The sequence below is a fragment of the Parus major genome, chromosome Z (assembly GCF_001522545.3).
Source record: "Parus major isolate Abel chromosome Z, Parus_major1.1, whole genome shotgun sequence".
Lineage (NCBI taxonomy): Eukaryota > Metazoa > Chordata > Aves > Passeriformes > Paridae > Parus > Parus major.
The window spans coordinates 46493760-46508269 of record NC_031799.1 but is presented as its reverse complement, the minus strand read 5'-3'; the positions used below and the strand labels follow the sequence as shown (position 1 = coordinate 46508269).

At 47.6% G+C, this 14510-nt stretch overlaps 1 protein-coding gene across 5 annotated transcripts in view; it reads right to left on the bottom strand.

The window, feature by feature from the left end:
- TDRD7 (tudor domain containing 7) overlaps positions 1-14447 on the bottom strand; it is a 46886-nt gene extending 32439 nt beyond the window's left edge. The window contains exons 1-4 of one of the 5 annotated variants that reach the window (XM_015614981.3): positions 14359-14447; positions 9832-10056; positions 2120-2261; positions 818-1031 (exon numbers count right to left, since the gene is read on the bottom strand). In XM_015614981.3, the coding sequence (XP_015470467.1) occupies positions 818-1031; positions 2120-2261; positions 9832-10038 (563 nt within the window). In that variant the 5' untranslated portion in view covers positions 10039-10056; positions 14359-14447. Of the gene's footprint in view, positions 1-817; positions 1032-2119; positions 2262-9831; positions 10765-11348; positions 11958-14358 lie in introns of those variants that run through there. The other 4 variants (XM_015614982.3, XM_015614983.3, XM_033520440.1 and 1 more) reach the window with 4 other exon arrangements.
- Positions 14448-14510: the final 63 nt, after the last annotated feature.

Here is a 14510-nt window from a genome sequence, read left to right as displayed (position 1 = left end):
CCATTGCCATTCAACACCAGGCTGACTTCCAACCCAGCCCGGGCTGGAGCCCTCCCCCTGCAGAGGATTAGTGCCACAATCACAGCTCCAGCCGACTTAGCACAGCCACAATGAGCAACAGCAAACACTTTCTCACCACTGTCAGCTGACGGCCCAGGGCAGCCGAAAACAACACAGAAAGAAACGATGGGGCAGCAGCTGACTAAGCCACCCAGATTAGAGAGGCTCAAATGGGGCTGAAAAGCAGCATGTACCGCTAACCCAGCAGAACTGCAGCTCCAGCCCTCATCTCAGTTCACCCAAACATGGTCAGGTGGCTCCTGGCTCCAGGAACGCTGAGAAAGGACCCAAACACTGACGCTGCAACACAGAAGTCAGGCAAGAGAGAAAGAGCAGCTGCCTGAAGACAACCATCACCCTCAACACACATCACCTGTCCCTGCACACAAATCTGCTCCTCCTGCTTTCTGTCACACAACCACGGTTGTCTGGCCACAACTGCTCCCTCCTGGGCCAGGGCAACAGCCCCACACTCCCTTGCTGTGACACCTTTGGCCACATTTCTCCCCAGAAAACACGGGAACAGGCCAAGAGCAGAAACCAGCTATGGCAGCATCCAAAAAGGCAAAACATCATCTTGTCTCCTTCCTGGGGTTCCATCCTATGTTCTGACTTCACCTGCTGCAAGGGCAGAAGCCTGGATTCCCACTGGATCCCAAAAGGCTCTACTTACATGGTGGTATCCACGGGTCCATCACACTTCATTTCCCCTCACTTGTGCACACGCGCGCACACACACACACACACACACACTGACCTGTTTACCACAGTGACATGCCTCTGCATGGGGATTTCTTTAGGTGGTCCACTCCCAGCAGCTGAAGGTAAGGCAGATCGGGCACTCTCCACAACAGGTTTCACACCTCCACATGCCACTTCTCTGCCTCGGGGCAGGCGAGGAACAGGCCTCTTACTGCCTTCTTCTGGCATGCTCAAAGACCGAGGTTGACGCAAAGTTCCTTTGGGCTTTCCTAAAGAGTTTGCAGGTACAGCCATGAGTAGCATTCTCCTCCACCCAGTCTACTTGCACCTCCCTGGCACCTTCTGTACTGCCATCCAAAGGGTTTCTTCTCTACTCTGGCTTGTGGACACCTGAACTCCCACCACAGCAGATGTGGCCAAGTTACACGCACAGAGGGGCACACCATGTTAGCATTCAGGCCACATTGGGATAAACAAACTCTTGGTCATTTTACTATTTATGTGCTGCAGCAATTTTGAGGGTTTCAAACACTTCCAAGGGGATCGATGTGCAAGAACAGTGAACCAACCTGCCTATATAATTCCTGTCATTCAACTGGGATATGAGCCATTAGTTCAGCTATCCAACTGGCATCCTTGTAAAAAAGCAAGAAGCAGCAAACACTTCATTACACACAACACACAATACACACAAACTGAGACCCACTGTTGCTCCAAGCTGCCAACTAGCAAGCAAATGGGTCTTGCCTGGGCTTAATCCCAGGCCCAGTTCCACAGACAGTCACACAACAGCATAGCAGTGAGGAAAACCTGACACACACTTTAGGAAAACACTGATACAGCAGCTTATGCAAAAGGTAAGAGGTAAAAGAGCTGAAAATGGGCACCAGAACTTTTGTGGCACTGGCATCAGCAACAGGAGCTGCTGAAATAGCCACAGATGATGCTGCAGGGACTCCTCATTGTGAGAAAATAGTTCAATCCTCTCACTCCACAACAGGCCAAGGCCAGCCACAAAGAACAAGCAGCCTCATTGCCACATTTTTTTTGCCTGCATCTCAACCATGTTTCTCACAGAAGCAGGAGCACATGAAAGTGAAGCCAAGCATCTTCCAATGACTTTGTTTTTCAAGATCATTCACATCTCATATACACTCCTGAAAAAGGCTTTCCCTCTGATCATGGCTTTCAGATACAGGCACCCTTGTCAAGAACATTCATCCTCCCAAGAACTCTCCACTTGGACCATGGAACTCATGGCCATAGTGGTGACACACTGTCACATCCAAGATTTTTGCTGCAGCAGCTGCACAGTACTTTCATAAAGGCAAGCCCTCTAGAGCTGCCTATGGCTTACCTGATAAACTGACTGGAGATGTGTTCTTCAGCCTCATCTGACAGTTCACCTGCCGGACTGTTTTCTTCTTGGAACTCCTCTGTCGGGCCACCAGTTGAGCAACTCGCACAGTTTCACTGCAACTAACAGCATGGCAAATGACCTTGTTGGAGCAGGAAAGAGACAGGGGGAAAAAGCAGTCAGTGAGACCCATGCTCATCCACAGCCCTCAGAATTACTTGTATCCCTTTCCAAGCCTGTAACTCTTGGATCATGCAGGCCAGCAGGCAGTTCAGGAAAGGCTTCAGCAGCAGACATGGATCTTGGAGATCTCACTTATGGAAAGTCTATGGGCTCTTTTTCCTCAAGGTCAGGATTAATAAGCAGAAGAGAGATAGTTTTCATGTTCGGACTTAGTTGTTTATTTTTTCTTATCTATTACATTCTCACAGACAGCGAGTTTGTCTGCACACTAAGAAAACAGTCTAGAAAATGGAGCCCCAGGTATCTCTTCCCAAGGCCTTTTAAATGTCAGCTACCCAATTATAAAATGCCAATTTATTTATTTTTACTTATAACCCAATAACCAAACGCTTGTGTTCTGCACTGTGGACTTTCACATCCAATCACACAATATTACTAAAATCCATGAAAGAACAAGACAGGTTAATGCCCTAAACCCTCCATCTTGTTGCATATATATCACTATATTTTAAAATATTGAAGTCTAAATTTCCCACTAAGTGATGTAACACACTTCTGTTTAAACTACACACTCACAGTTTCAGTTCTATCAATTTCAGAAACCTTTTCCATGGTCTCAAACACAGTGTTCTCTTGTAGGTCTGTGCCTGTCAGCACAGAGAGCATGAAATTCTCTGTGCCTGGGATTCCAACACTCTCCTTTTGTGAAACCCCAGAAGAAACCTCAGTAATCAACAAACCGGACAATCAAAGCCTCTCCATTGCCCTTCCACATTAGGTTAGGCTCCTTTGAGAAACAGTCTGGTTTCTAACTCCCATCCCACAGGCCTACAATCTTGCCTTGTAACTCTGAGAAGCCATGGGGTTGCAGCCTATCCTTATTCCTCCTGCCAAGGCTCATTAGAGGCTCTGGCACCATGATGGCCATGTGGAACACAGTTTCCTTTGCTGCACTTACCAAAGAAACTGCACAACTATCCTGGCTGCAACAATCGCCTCACAGGCACTGGGCTGGCCCCCAGCAACAGCCCATCCTTGGACAACCATTCAACTGCTGCAAAGGCAGCTGGATGAGTACTCCTCCAGGACTCCATAACGACAGAGGCAGTTACCCCGAAACTACTAAAAAAATGGAAGTCTGTAGTCTCAGTCATGTTCTGTGGTAGTGGTAGAGGTTGAGAAAGGGCCCCTTTCTCAGCAGTGCCATAGGGCCAGCACTGCTGTGTTGCTAGCCATGGCCTCCAGCAAACATCAGAGATGACCATTTTGTACAGGAGCAGGGCAAGAGAAACTCAGACCTTCAGAAATTTCACCAGTGCCTCTGAAATTTAGCAAACATCAGCTCAAAAAAGCATCTTTTCTCACAGCCAAGTCAAAGCAGAAAAACAACAAAAACAAGACACTGCTAAGCCAGCAACAGCTTGTTCCAGGGTTCTTCTCAAGTCTCCCAGTGTGACCCAAACAGCCCAGCAATATATGGGCAATGGATGATGACACTAGAAACCAGGCACCTCTTCCTGCAGTGCTCTCCAGCTCATCCTTCCACCTCCTCTTCTTCCTCCTCTGCTGCACACCCAGCACCTTTGCTGGGCTGGCTCAACACAGAGCCACTACAGGGAGGGTCTCTCCTTCTGAGGGACAGCTCTCCTACCCCAGGAGCTCCAGCTTAAAAATCAGGCAGTGTCCCTGCTGCACAGTCAGCACTGATAAAAACAGCAATCCAGCATTCTCACCACTGTAGTGATTAAACATCAGGAATCACAGAAAACTTGAGGCTGGAAAACATTGCTACAGTCTATGTTATACAGTATGTTTACTCAAAGCAGCACCAACTAGACCTAGTTAGGTGGTGGAATATCCCCAGGGATGAAGAACTCACAATCACCCTGGACATCATCTTCTATTGTTTAGCCAGCCTCACTGTAAAAAAAGTGGGCTGTTTAATGTTTACATGGGACTGCTTTTATTTCACTCTCCTTCTGCTGTCTCTTGTCTGTTCACTGAATACCAATGAGAACTGGAGATGGAATCTGGCTCTGTGGTTTTTTTACTCCCTTTAAGAAACATATGGATAAGATTTCCCTGAGCTTTCTCTTTTCCAGCACAAACAATCCCTGCTCTCTCAGCCCCGTATCAGAGATTTTATGCTCTAGCCCCTTCCTAACATTCACAATCATTCCATGAACTTGCTTCAGTGTGGCCATGTCTGTCTTGAGAAGCTTAGAACAAGATGTGGTTTCACTGCTGCTGAGCAAAGGAGAATAATCACCTCTGTCAGAGTGCTGGCAACTCTTCCTAATGAGTCCCAGTATGCTGTTGGTCTTCCTTTCTGCAATGGCACCCTGCTTACTATGAACTTTGCACCCACCAGAACTCCAGGGCATTTCTCTTACAAGCTACCTTTCATCTGGAAAACCTCAAAACTATACAGGAGCATAGGGTTTTTCTTCCGCAGGTGCAGGACTTGGCATTTCCCTGTACTGAACTACAAAGTGTTCCTTATACTCCAATTCTCCAGCTTCTTGAGATCCCTCTGAACAAGTACATTTGTCTGCTCTATCAGTCTCTCCTGTCATCTACACATTTTCTAAGGATGATCTCTGTCCCATCACCTTGTTCATTCATGAACATGTTGGACAGCAGTTTCTAAGCATCTACTCCCAGGGCACATCACTTTGAAGTGGTCTCCCAATGGGTTTTATTACAGAGGAGGATATTACAATCCCTACCAAAATTCAGTTAAACTACATCCAATGCTCTCCATTCAACCAAGCATCTCAGTTTGAAAGGGTACTTATTTGGTCACATGATTTTCACTTGGTAAACCCTTACTGACATGCCTTGTCTTTTAAGTGCCTGGAACAGCTTTCCAGGATTAGACACTCAACAACTTTCCCACAGTTCAACATCAGGCTGATCTTCCCACCCTTCCTGGCGAGGGGCAGTGCTTTCTTTCAGTCCTCAAGAACCTCCCACGAACTACCATGACCCTTCCAAGGTAACTGACACCTGTGGGTGCACTGCAATAATCTTGTGGACTTGTGAACATTCCATTTTTCCAAATGTTCCCTATCTTAATCTTCCCCAACAAGGTTAAGAATTCCTTGCCCTGCACTTGCCTCTACCTATTTCTATAGTATCTCTAAACTTCCATCTCACCCAATTCTGTTTCTACCTCCTGTTGCATGCCTGTAGTGGTAGATTTAAGACAGGAGCTCCTTCTTCACCCACGTGTACCTTCTCCAACCTTGCTTAAGACAGAGACTTTGTCATATAGCAGCCTGTACCTGAGTCATAACACATCTTTGTGAAAGGTGAACCTGAAATCCTTCACTCTTCACCCTTTCACAGAAGTCTATGAAACAATGCTCTTTGACTATGGACTTGATAAAGCTTTAGTGAAGTGAAATACAGCAAAAGGCTGAAGCTCCTCATTTGCTGTACCTTCTTTCTTCCAATTTTTCTGTTGGTTCTGTATCCCTGTCCCTGTTTCTTCCCATTGCCTGTACACTTAAACAGCTATTTTAAGGACTTTCTTTGGAAGCACTTGCTCAAAACTGGCAGTACCCTGGGAGCGGTTCTCAAGTGGAGGACACTTTGTCTTGGTCTTCAAGTAATTCAAATAATCAAGAGTAAACACAGTCTTTCTTAGGTCCATGTACGTTTGTTTGGTCAGCATCTGTGTAATCCCCCCAGGCTGCTTCTCCCTGCTTCCACCTCATGCATGCTCTGCACCTCATGCACCTCATTTATGGCTCTGCTTTGGCAGTGCTCCTGCCCCTCTTGGCTTTTTTCCCCAGTCATTGGAATATACCATTCTTCAAACTGGAGGAGGCAATCCTTGAAAGCTCACTACCTTTCCTGGATCATTCTCTTCAGGACTGTATTCCATGAGTCTTCCAAGCAGATTCCTGGACAGGCCAAAGTCTGCTCTCCTGATGTCCTCCATTTCTGATCCTACTTTTTGCTTTGTTTCCCACCTTTCAGGCTTACAGACACCATCTAGCCATAGACACGGCTCTTCCTAGCCTTTACATCTGCAATTGTTGTTCCTTGTTTTCAAGGACCGTGTCCAGCAGAGCATTTCTCCTCATTGATTCACTGTACGTGTCAGGATGTTGAGAGCAGCAGACCCCAGAAACATCCTGGATTGCTCATACTTGGATGTCTTGTCCAACAGCAGGTATGGCAGTGGCCCAAGTCCCCCATGAGGATGAAGCCCCGCAAATTAAAGACTTCTTGAAGCTGTCAAATGAAGGCATTGTCTGCTTTCTCTGCCACTTCTTCCCACCTAAGACATTTGTAACAGACAGTCAACACATTTCCTATACACTGGTCTGTCACTACTCATAAGCTCTTGCTATCTCATCATCTGTCCCAAGACAGCTCCCAGCATCGCCACTGCTCCCAAACTCAGAAGGTCTCACAGGAACTCCTCCTATTCACCACTGCAGCCTGTAACTCCTCAGCAGCCAGTGTCAACCCACAGCAGCATGCTGGATGTGTGCAACAACTCTCCATGACTTCAAAAGAGATCACAGCCCTGAAAAACACAAAGATCTCTAGTTTCTTCTGGTTGTAGCCCAAGCTGTGGACAGTTTTGTGCTGGCACTTCAGAGAGATGTCTGGTTGTGCACACTTCCAGAAAAGCATATGAGAGCCTTCCTCAAACTCCTAGCTAATGCGAGTGGATGCACGGGATAGATCATTTGACCTTTGTTCTCAAAGTCTCAGTATAAGTTTTTTGTCCCTATACAGTTTATCATAGTTTTTTAAATGCACATTTTCACATCTTTGGTACACTTCAGGTTTTTCCTGTCACTAATGTTCTAAGAGATTTTCAGCATTTCCTTCCCTTGTTTCATAGCTATAGTTTAACAAAATGGTTTGAATTAAAATGAATTTAGATGTAAAAAGGGATGGTGTGCATGGGCAGAGCAAAGCAGTCTTCAAATTTCTCCTTTTGAAGGGGCTTAATTATTCAAGCAGTAGTCAAAGTTTTCTTATAGGAAGGTGCAACAACACCCCTCTTAAAAATGAATATGAAGCAAAGCAAAGTAGGGTTCATTGAAATTATACAATCACCTGTTGCAGGTGCACAGTATTTCAATGAGTCCCCTTGCAGTGCTTTCTGCACGCTGAACTTAATTTTCATCTTCTGTGGAAATTAGGGGATGTATCTACTGCCTAAAGAAAAAGTCATCAGCTTTAATCTTTCCCACATTGTTCAAGCCAGCTAAATTGGTGCTCAGTAGCAAGTGGAACAAAGGACAGTTTATATCATTGCCCTCCCAAGATAATCAGTCTGTTCAGACTCAGTTACCTAGCTAATATCCACCTCCCACAAATACTTTAGGAAGCACGTATCATGTGGCACTTTAAGATGAATTTGTATTTTTTACTGCCTACTTTATACTACTCCTTGTTGAATACATTTCTTGTGGCACGTCTTGGACAGCTGTCCTAGCAGTAAGGAAAGTCCTTTTAAGACTATCTAGACTGCAGTCAGGAACATCAACTGCTACCAGAGCCCTGGATGTGCATGTCTTTGCTGTCCTGCCCCACTGCCCACCAGGGGATTAAAAGAAGAGGCTGAACATTTTGGAAGTCAGGGTACTCCAGAGCCATGAAGAGAGAATGGCTGACTTTGTGCTCTTGCAGTGGCCTTGTTTGGACTCTGAGCTATGGTATCAGCCTATAATGGAGCTCAAGTATGCTGGAGAGAGGTTAACAAAGAGAACAGGCTTATAATGACATATAGCCCAGGTCCTGTAATAAGAAAGCACATGGAAGCAGTCCCAGGTAGCTTAGCAGCCCACATCAGTGCATAATTATGTTTGCCACCCTCTGCTTAATGGGGACACTATGGACAGTGGCAACAGGAGGGGCATCGAACACCAATGTCAGCTCAGTCTTTGCACCTCTCCTACCTCCCAGGTGTTCAACAAATGCTTCCTCTCAGCTGTTTCAGTCATGCACAGTTGGCACTTCTGAACCAGAGTGAGTCCTCCTCAACTACCTCAAGAGCCCTGTTTAGTCACTTTCTCCTTTTTCACCTCCTAAAGCCCCATTTCACTGTCTTGTAACAGCTGACACAAGGAAGTGACTGCCCGTAGTGCAATCCAAGAGTTCACAAGGCTCTCAGCACACATCGTATTAGTGGATAAACAAGGATCTCAAGGGAATGGGAGGATACCAGATTACACACTGCAAGGCCCTAGTTAGAAACAGATGGCTATCTGCCAGAACCACCACAAGGAAGCATTTAATTGCAGGATCACAAATGTTTCCAGACCTGAGGTACCTGCAGTCCTGTTACTGATGCAGCTGCAGCTGAGGCAGGCTTTGGAGAAAAAGAATCCCAAACTTGCTTATCTGCTGTAAAAGGGCAAATTCTGATGTAAATATGTAGAAAGGGAACCTGTTGCTTAAAAACAGCCATATTTCCAGGTATCAGAACAAAACCCAGGATACCTCTCACCGTATTCTCACCACACAGTTAATGAGTTCCCAGATGCTATCCTGATCCAGCTGAGCAAACAAGGAAGCTCAGTCTTAAGTCCTGTCTCTTCAGACCTTCAATGACAGCTGCACATTGTGACAAATATCCACTAGGTTTTTTGCTCTGCCTCAGGCTAGAAAGACTTCAGGAACCCAGATATAGCTCCAACAAGGGAGAGGCTTCAAGCTTATCACGCAGATTATCTGCAAGTCACTCAGCTACACCAGCTATCAAGAGAATGCATTTTGACTTCAAATCAGGAAGTCCAGACTATTGGGCAAGCTGCTTCAAAGGTGGCAGCCACCAGGAAACACCGGTTAGACACCTGCAGCATGAGGAAGGAATAAGGGACAGCTCTTCTACCACACCAATCCCCTGCTAAGATCTGCTTCTCCTTCCTGATCTGGGTGATGACTCTTTATCCCTTGCATGCTTGCCAAACTGAGGCACTGCTTGCAACTGCTGCAGCAAGGTACCTCACCTACAGGAGCTCTTCCTCACCACAGCACATATTTGCAGTCCTGTTGCACTCCAACCCACAAAAAACATTAATACTAAGTCCAAAGCAAGCACTGTCAGGCTTATAAGCAACAGCACTTAAGAGTTTCACTGAAAAAAAAAAAAAAAAAAGAAGATACTAAACCCCACTGAGAAGAGATGATTAACACACACAAGTAAACCTTCTTTAAAGTCCCAGGACAAGCCACTAATATCTCCTCCAAAGTCAGAAATGCTGAGAAAGGGGCCAGATCTCCACAGTCATACAAATGATCTTTCCATACAGAATTCACATTTCCAGGTAAAAGCTCTGCAACCTTACACCTTTTGCATAGACAACCTTGGGTCTGGAATGCAGAGGCAGGAAAATAAGGAGCACTTAGTATCTTATGTCACAGCTTCCACCTCTCCCAGAATTAGTGCAACATATACATGCTACAGAAATCCACAGGACAAAAGGAGGTAAAGCTATGAACCAGGAACATTCTGCAATTACAAAAGCAATTTCTGAACTGTAACTGATTCTTACCTCTCCCATTTTGTTCTCTTCCATTCTGACCACTCCTGGGATACTCTCCAAGTAGCCTTCCAGTGTGTCATATCCTAGGTGCCTGAAGGGAATCAACTCATTGGTCAGGGATCTGTATTCACTCTGAAGTTCTGACAAACGTATGCCATTTTTAAAGGCATGAAGAACAGCTCGCAGGGCTTTTGCAACAAATTCTGGCTCCTGCATCTTCACCTATACCCCTGCCTCCAAAAGAAAAAAAAAGGGGAAAAAAAAGAATTCTTATATACACAAACAAAAATCACTGGCTTTTACTATTCAAACTCCCTCCCCCTACAAGCTAGAATGCACAACTCAGTGGCTCATCTCTGGAGACCATGACACTTCTGGGTAGAGTTGTAGGGCCACGGTTGTGCAAGCCAAGCATAATATGGTATGAAACATACACGGCATGACATTGTCAAAAAGTGCTGACAAAGGAGCACAGCAGCCATCATGCACAGGCTAGCTCTGCCAGACAATCACAAGGCCACACGGCCAGAAGAGGGGTGGACACTATTAAGCAATTGACCTACCACAGACAAGTACCAGATACTGTACCTGGGACATGGCAATTCTGGATGTGTGTATAACTGGGGAATGAGAGGCACTCTGGAAAGTGGCCTGCGAGTCCTGCCAATGGGAAGCTGAACATGGTTCAGCAGTGCCCTGGCAGCCAGGAGTGCCACCTGTGTCCTGGGGTGCATCAGGCACAGCATCACAGCTGGGCAAGGGAGGGATTGTCCCACTCTGCTCTGCACTGGGGCAGCCTCACCTTGAGTGCTGGGGCGGGTCTGGGTGCCACACAAAGAAAGACATTAAGCTGTTAATAGAGTGTCCAAAGGGGGGCAACAAAGATGGTGAAGGGCTGTGAGGGGAACCCATATGAGGAGTGGCTGAGGTCACTTGGTCTGCTCAGACTAGAGAAGACTGAGGAGAGACCTCATTGCAGTCTACAGCTTCCTTGTGAGGGGAAGAGGAGCGGCAGACACAGGTATCTACACTCTCGTGACCAGTGACAGGACCCAAGGGAGTGGCCCAAAGTTCTGTCAGAGGAGGTTTAGGCTGGATATAAAGAGAAGATTCTTAACCCAGAGGGTGACCAGAGCACTAGAACAGGCTCCCCAGGAAAGTGGCCACAGCACCAGGTCTGACAGCTCAAGAAGCACTTGGACTACGGTCTAAGGCACATGGTGTGATTCAGAGTCTCCTGCACAGGGCCAGGAGTTGGTTTTTGATGATTCTGTGTATCCCCTTCCAATTCTGGATATTCTGTGATTTGATGACACCTTACTAGCTGTGGGGCCAGAACTCCCACTGAAAGTGAGACAGGTCACAACCACCACCCGCTGCAACAGCGCCCTGCACTCTGAGGTGGGGGTGTCCCTCTGGAGGGACCCAGAGCTCTTCTGCATGCCCCTGAGCCAGAATCTGCACCAATGTACATGTCTCAACTCCACCACGGAAACAGCATGCATCTGGGGCATGCAATGTCTTACCCACAAGTGTACAATGCTTCAACTCCACCGTATCTTCAGAGAGAAAACACAACTTAAGTCCCCAGGCACGTGATCCTCTGACACAGGGATTTTGTCTCGGCCTTCTGTTTTTTCAACCTGTGTTGCTCATCTCTGGTAGGGCCATGGGATGCCCAGAGCCTGCCCCAGGGATATGCACTGCATGACCATCCCACTGGGCTCTGCCCAGGCATGGAACCTTCTCAGCCTGGACCGAGGGACAGACCGCTTCTGGGGACATGACACAGGCCTTCCTGAGGCCTGCCTGGTGGTCACCTCACAGCTCCACAGCCCTCAGGCACTTCCCAGGGCTCTGTGACACCTCTTGGCTCCTCCCCAAACAGCTCAGTGCTTTTTCTGCAGCCATGCAAAGCACAAGGCCCAAACCTACCTTTTATCTTTGTGCAATGCATTTCATTCACATCTACAGACTCATTCCATCAGCTCTGAAGAAAGACTGCTTTATCTACCTCAGGCTTAGATTTTACCATTACAAATGTCTCATTTTATATACCTCTAGAAGTATACAGAACTAGCATATCTAAATATAAATTTACTGATTCACTCCTTCATACAGACATCTCTAACTAGCTACATACCCCGTGCCTGTGCTGCACATAAACATTTTGATATCTGACTACTTCCTGGTACAAGGAAGCAGGAGCTGCAGCACTGAACAAAATGGCAGCTCCCTCCCACAAAATGGTGGAAGAAACCTTCCAGCCAGGGCTCTGGCCCAGGAAGTCTGGGCAGTGCTGGAGGCAGTTTCAAAGCGGAAGCCAGCGCTACCTAAATCCCTCCCAACCCCTCAACTCACAGGCCTGCACACACACAGGGCTTCCCCAGGAACACCCAGCTACACCCACGGAACATTGGCCAGCGCCAGGCACAAGTGCTGCGGGGCAGGCAGGCTCTGTGCTCCCCGCTGGGCCTCCTCCTCCTGGGCGCTCACTCACCGCAGGGACGCTCCCGCCACTGGAACCTCCCTGCCACGGCCATGGACCAAAGCCACACGGAGCTCTCACACAACCCAGCAACAACCCTGCTCTCAAAGTGTGTGCTGCACACAGGCTACAGTCCAACACTGAGCACAGCACACTGGTGCACCTCAAACGCCAGGTCTTCACCCCCCAGCAACTCATGTGCAACACAAGCAGAGCCTGCCCTTCGGGAGAAGGCCACCTCACTCTCCTCAACATGCTCCAGCTCTAGGCTCACCACCAGAGTGCCCCTCCTCCAGCACACCATGGATGCCTGCACGAAGCTCTCTCACATCTGCAGTGCTGCCACGAGGGATCCCGTGAAAGGCTGGTCCTGCAGGCTCTCTGCAGAAGAGTCTCTCTCCCATCACCGCTTCCCTTCCTGGGGAAGTCACCCTGGGCAACAACACACCAAGTCCAAAAGGAAGAGAAATCCCAACCCTCAGCACATTTCAGATTCCGCCACACACCCTTCAGTCTCTCCCTTCCTGCGCCCAACTTCACCATGCTCCAGCTCCAGGACCAGGCAATGAGGCACAGCATCAAATCCTTTCCCGCACCATTCCTTCAACAGTTTCATTTCGTGCACACACACAGCTCTCTACTAACCCAACCGTACCTCTTTCTCTGAACACTTATATTTGCACACAGGTACACCCATGTCCCTGCACCCACACAGACAGCACAGCCAATACATGTCTTCACATACACATGGTTCTTTCACTCTGCAATTTCTGCCCTTGTTGCTCCAGCAGGTTTCACTGACCGACCCTGCAACAATGCCTCAGCAACACCTGCCCTCACATCTGCCCAACACAGGCACTGCCCAAGAGGAGGAGGAGCACACGCTGAACCTGCACATCTCCACACAGCAGTGGGCAAATCTACACTGGCCACTTGCATTCTCTCTCATCCTTTCAGAGACTTTGCAGCTGGTGCTCTGAGCTTCAAAGGAGACGTGATTGCCACCTGCCAGAAGAAAAAGACACACGAGGTTCATATCTCCTTTGGACCCTCTCAGTTTCAAATGATGTCATGCACCAGAAAAATATCTAAAGTCCCGATTGCATTAAAAAAAATCGCAAACACTCAAGCATTGAGAACTATGGCAAAAAATACTGCTCCATCTACAACTGTGTTTCAAACCACATTCATTCAAGAGACATGGAAAAGCTGATGATAAACTTTTTGGGGCCTTTTTGTCTACCATCTCTTTTAAATAATAGATGCAATATCAGTATCAGACATGTTAGTCGTAACCAATACAATAGTAGGATTAGATCAGAAATAGCAAACGACATATTATAAAGTCTATACCCCTAAACTATATTGTAAGGAGTAGTTACAAGGACAAGTTAAATGAGCTGACAGATACTAGGGTACAAAGGTTAAACCGAATCCAGTCTCAACCCACACCTTACAATCTTCCCATTCCTACAGTCAGCAGTTATGCACACTTTTAAGGCAGTAATTGCGAGAACACCGATATATTAACAGAAAGCTACACGTCTCAGAGTATCTTCCGAAGATTTTTAAAAATAGTTTTTGAGTTAAGCTTCTTTAACATTAGGTCGTTCAGCAGTTATGACATTCTTCCGGCGGTTCACTGCCTCCAGACAGCAGGACATTTCATTGGAAACAGAGCCCGAGTCGCCTCATCATCACCAAGTCAGCGCACATCGCCCAAAACACCACTGCCAGCATCTGAACTGAAACTTTCTTCAGAATGCTCAGAACGGATGATCCGCGCTGCGGATCATTAGCCAGGGTATGGAAAAGAGAAAATGCGGACAGCTCTCCCGCAGGGAGGGATGAACTCTTTGGAAGCCTCACTTTTCGCAGACTACAAACACTCCCCTGAGGAACACAGGTCTCCGCAGGCATAAAGTATCCACTAACCCACTAAAGATGGGACACTGTCACCGCACAGACTCTGAGGAGGAGCAGCCTCGCACTGGCTGGCAGCGCCCGCTCCTCCGCGCTGCCTGTCCCCTCAGACCGCGAGGACTTACGCCCGGCGGGGTTCCGCTTCTTCCTTCCCACTTCCTCCACCCAGGACTTTCGGACTCTTCCCGTGCTGCCGCCGCAGGCCGGGCCGGGGCCTGGCGGAGCCGCCGCCTCCGTGCGCGGGCCCGAGGACTGAGGGGCTGCGCGGCCGCTCCCG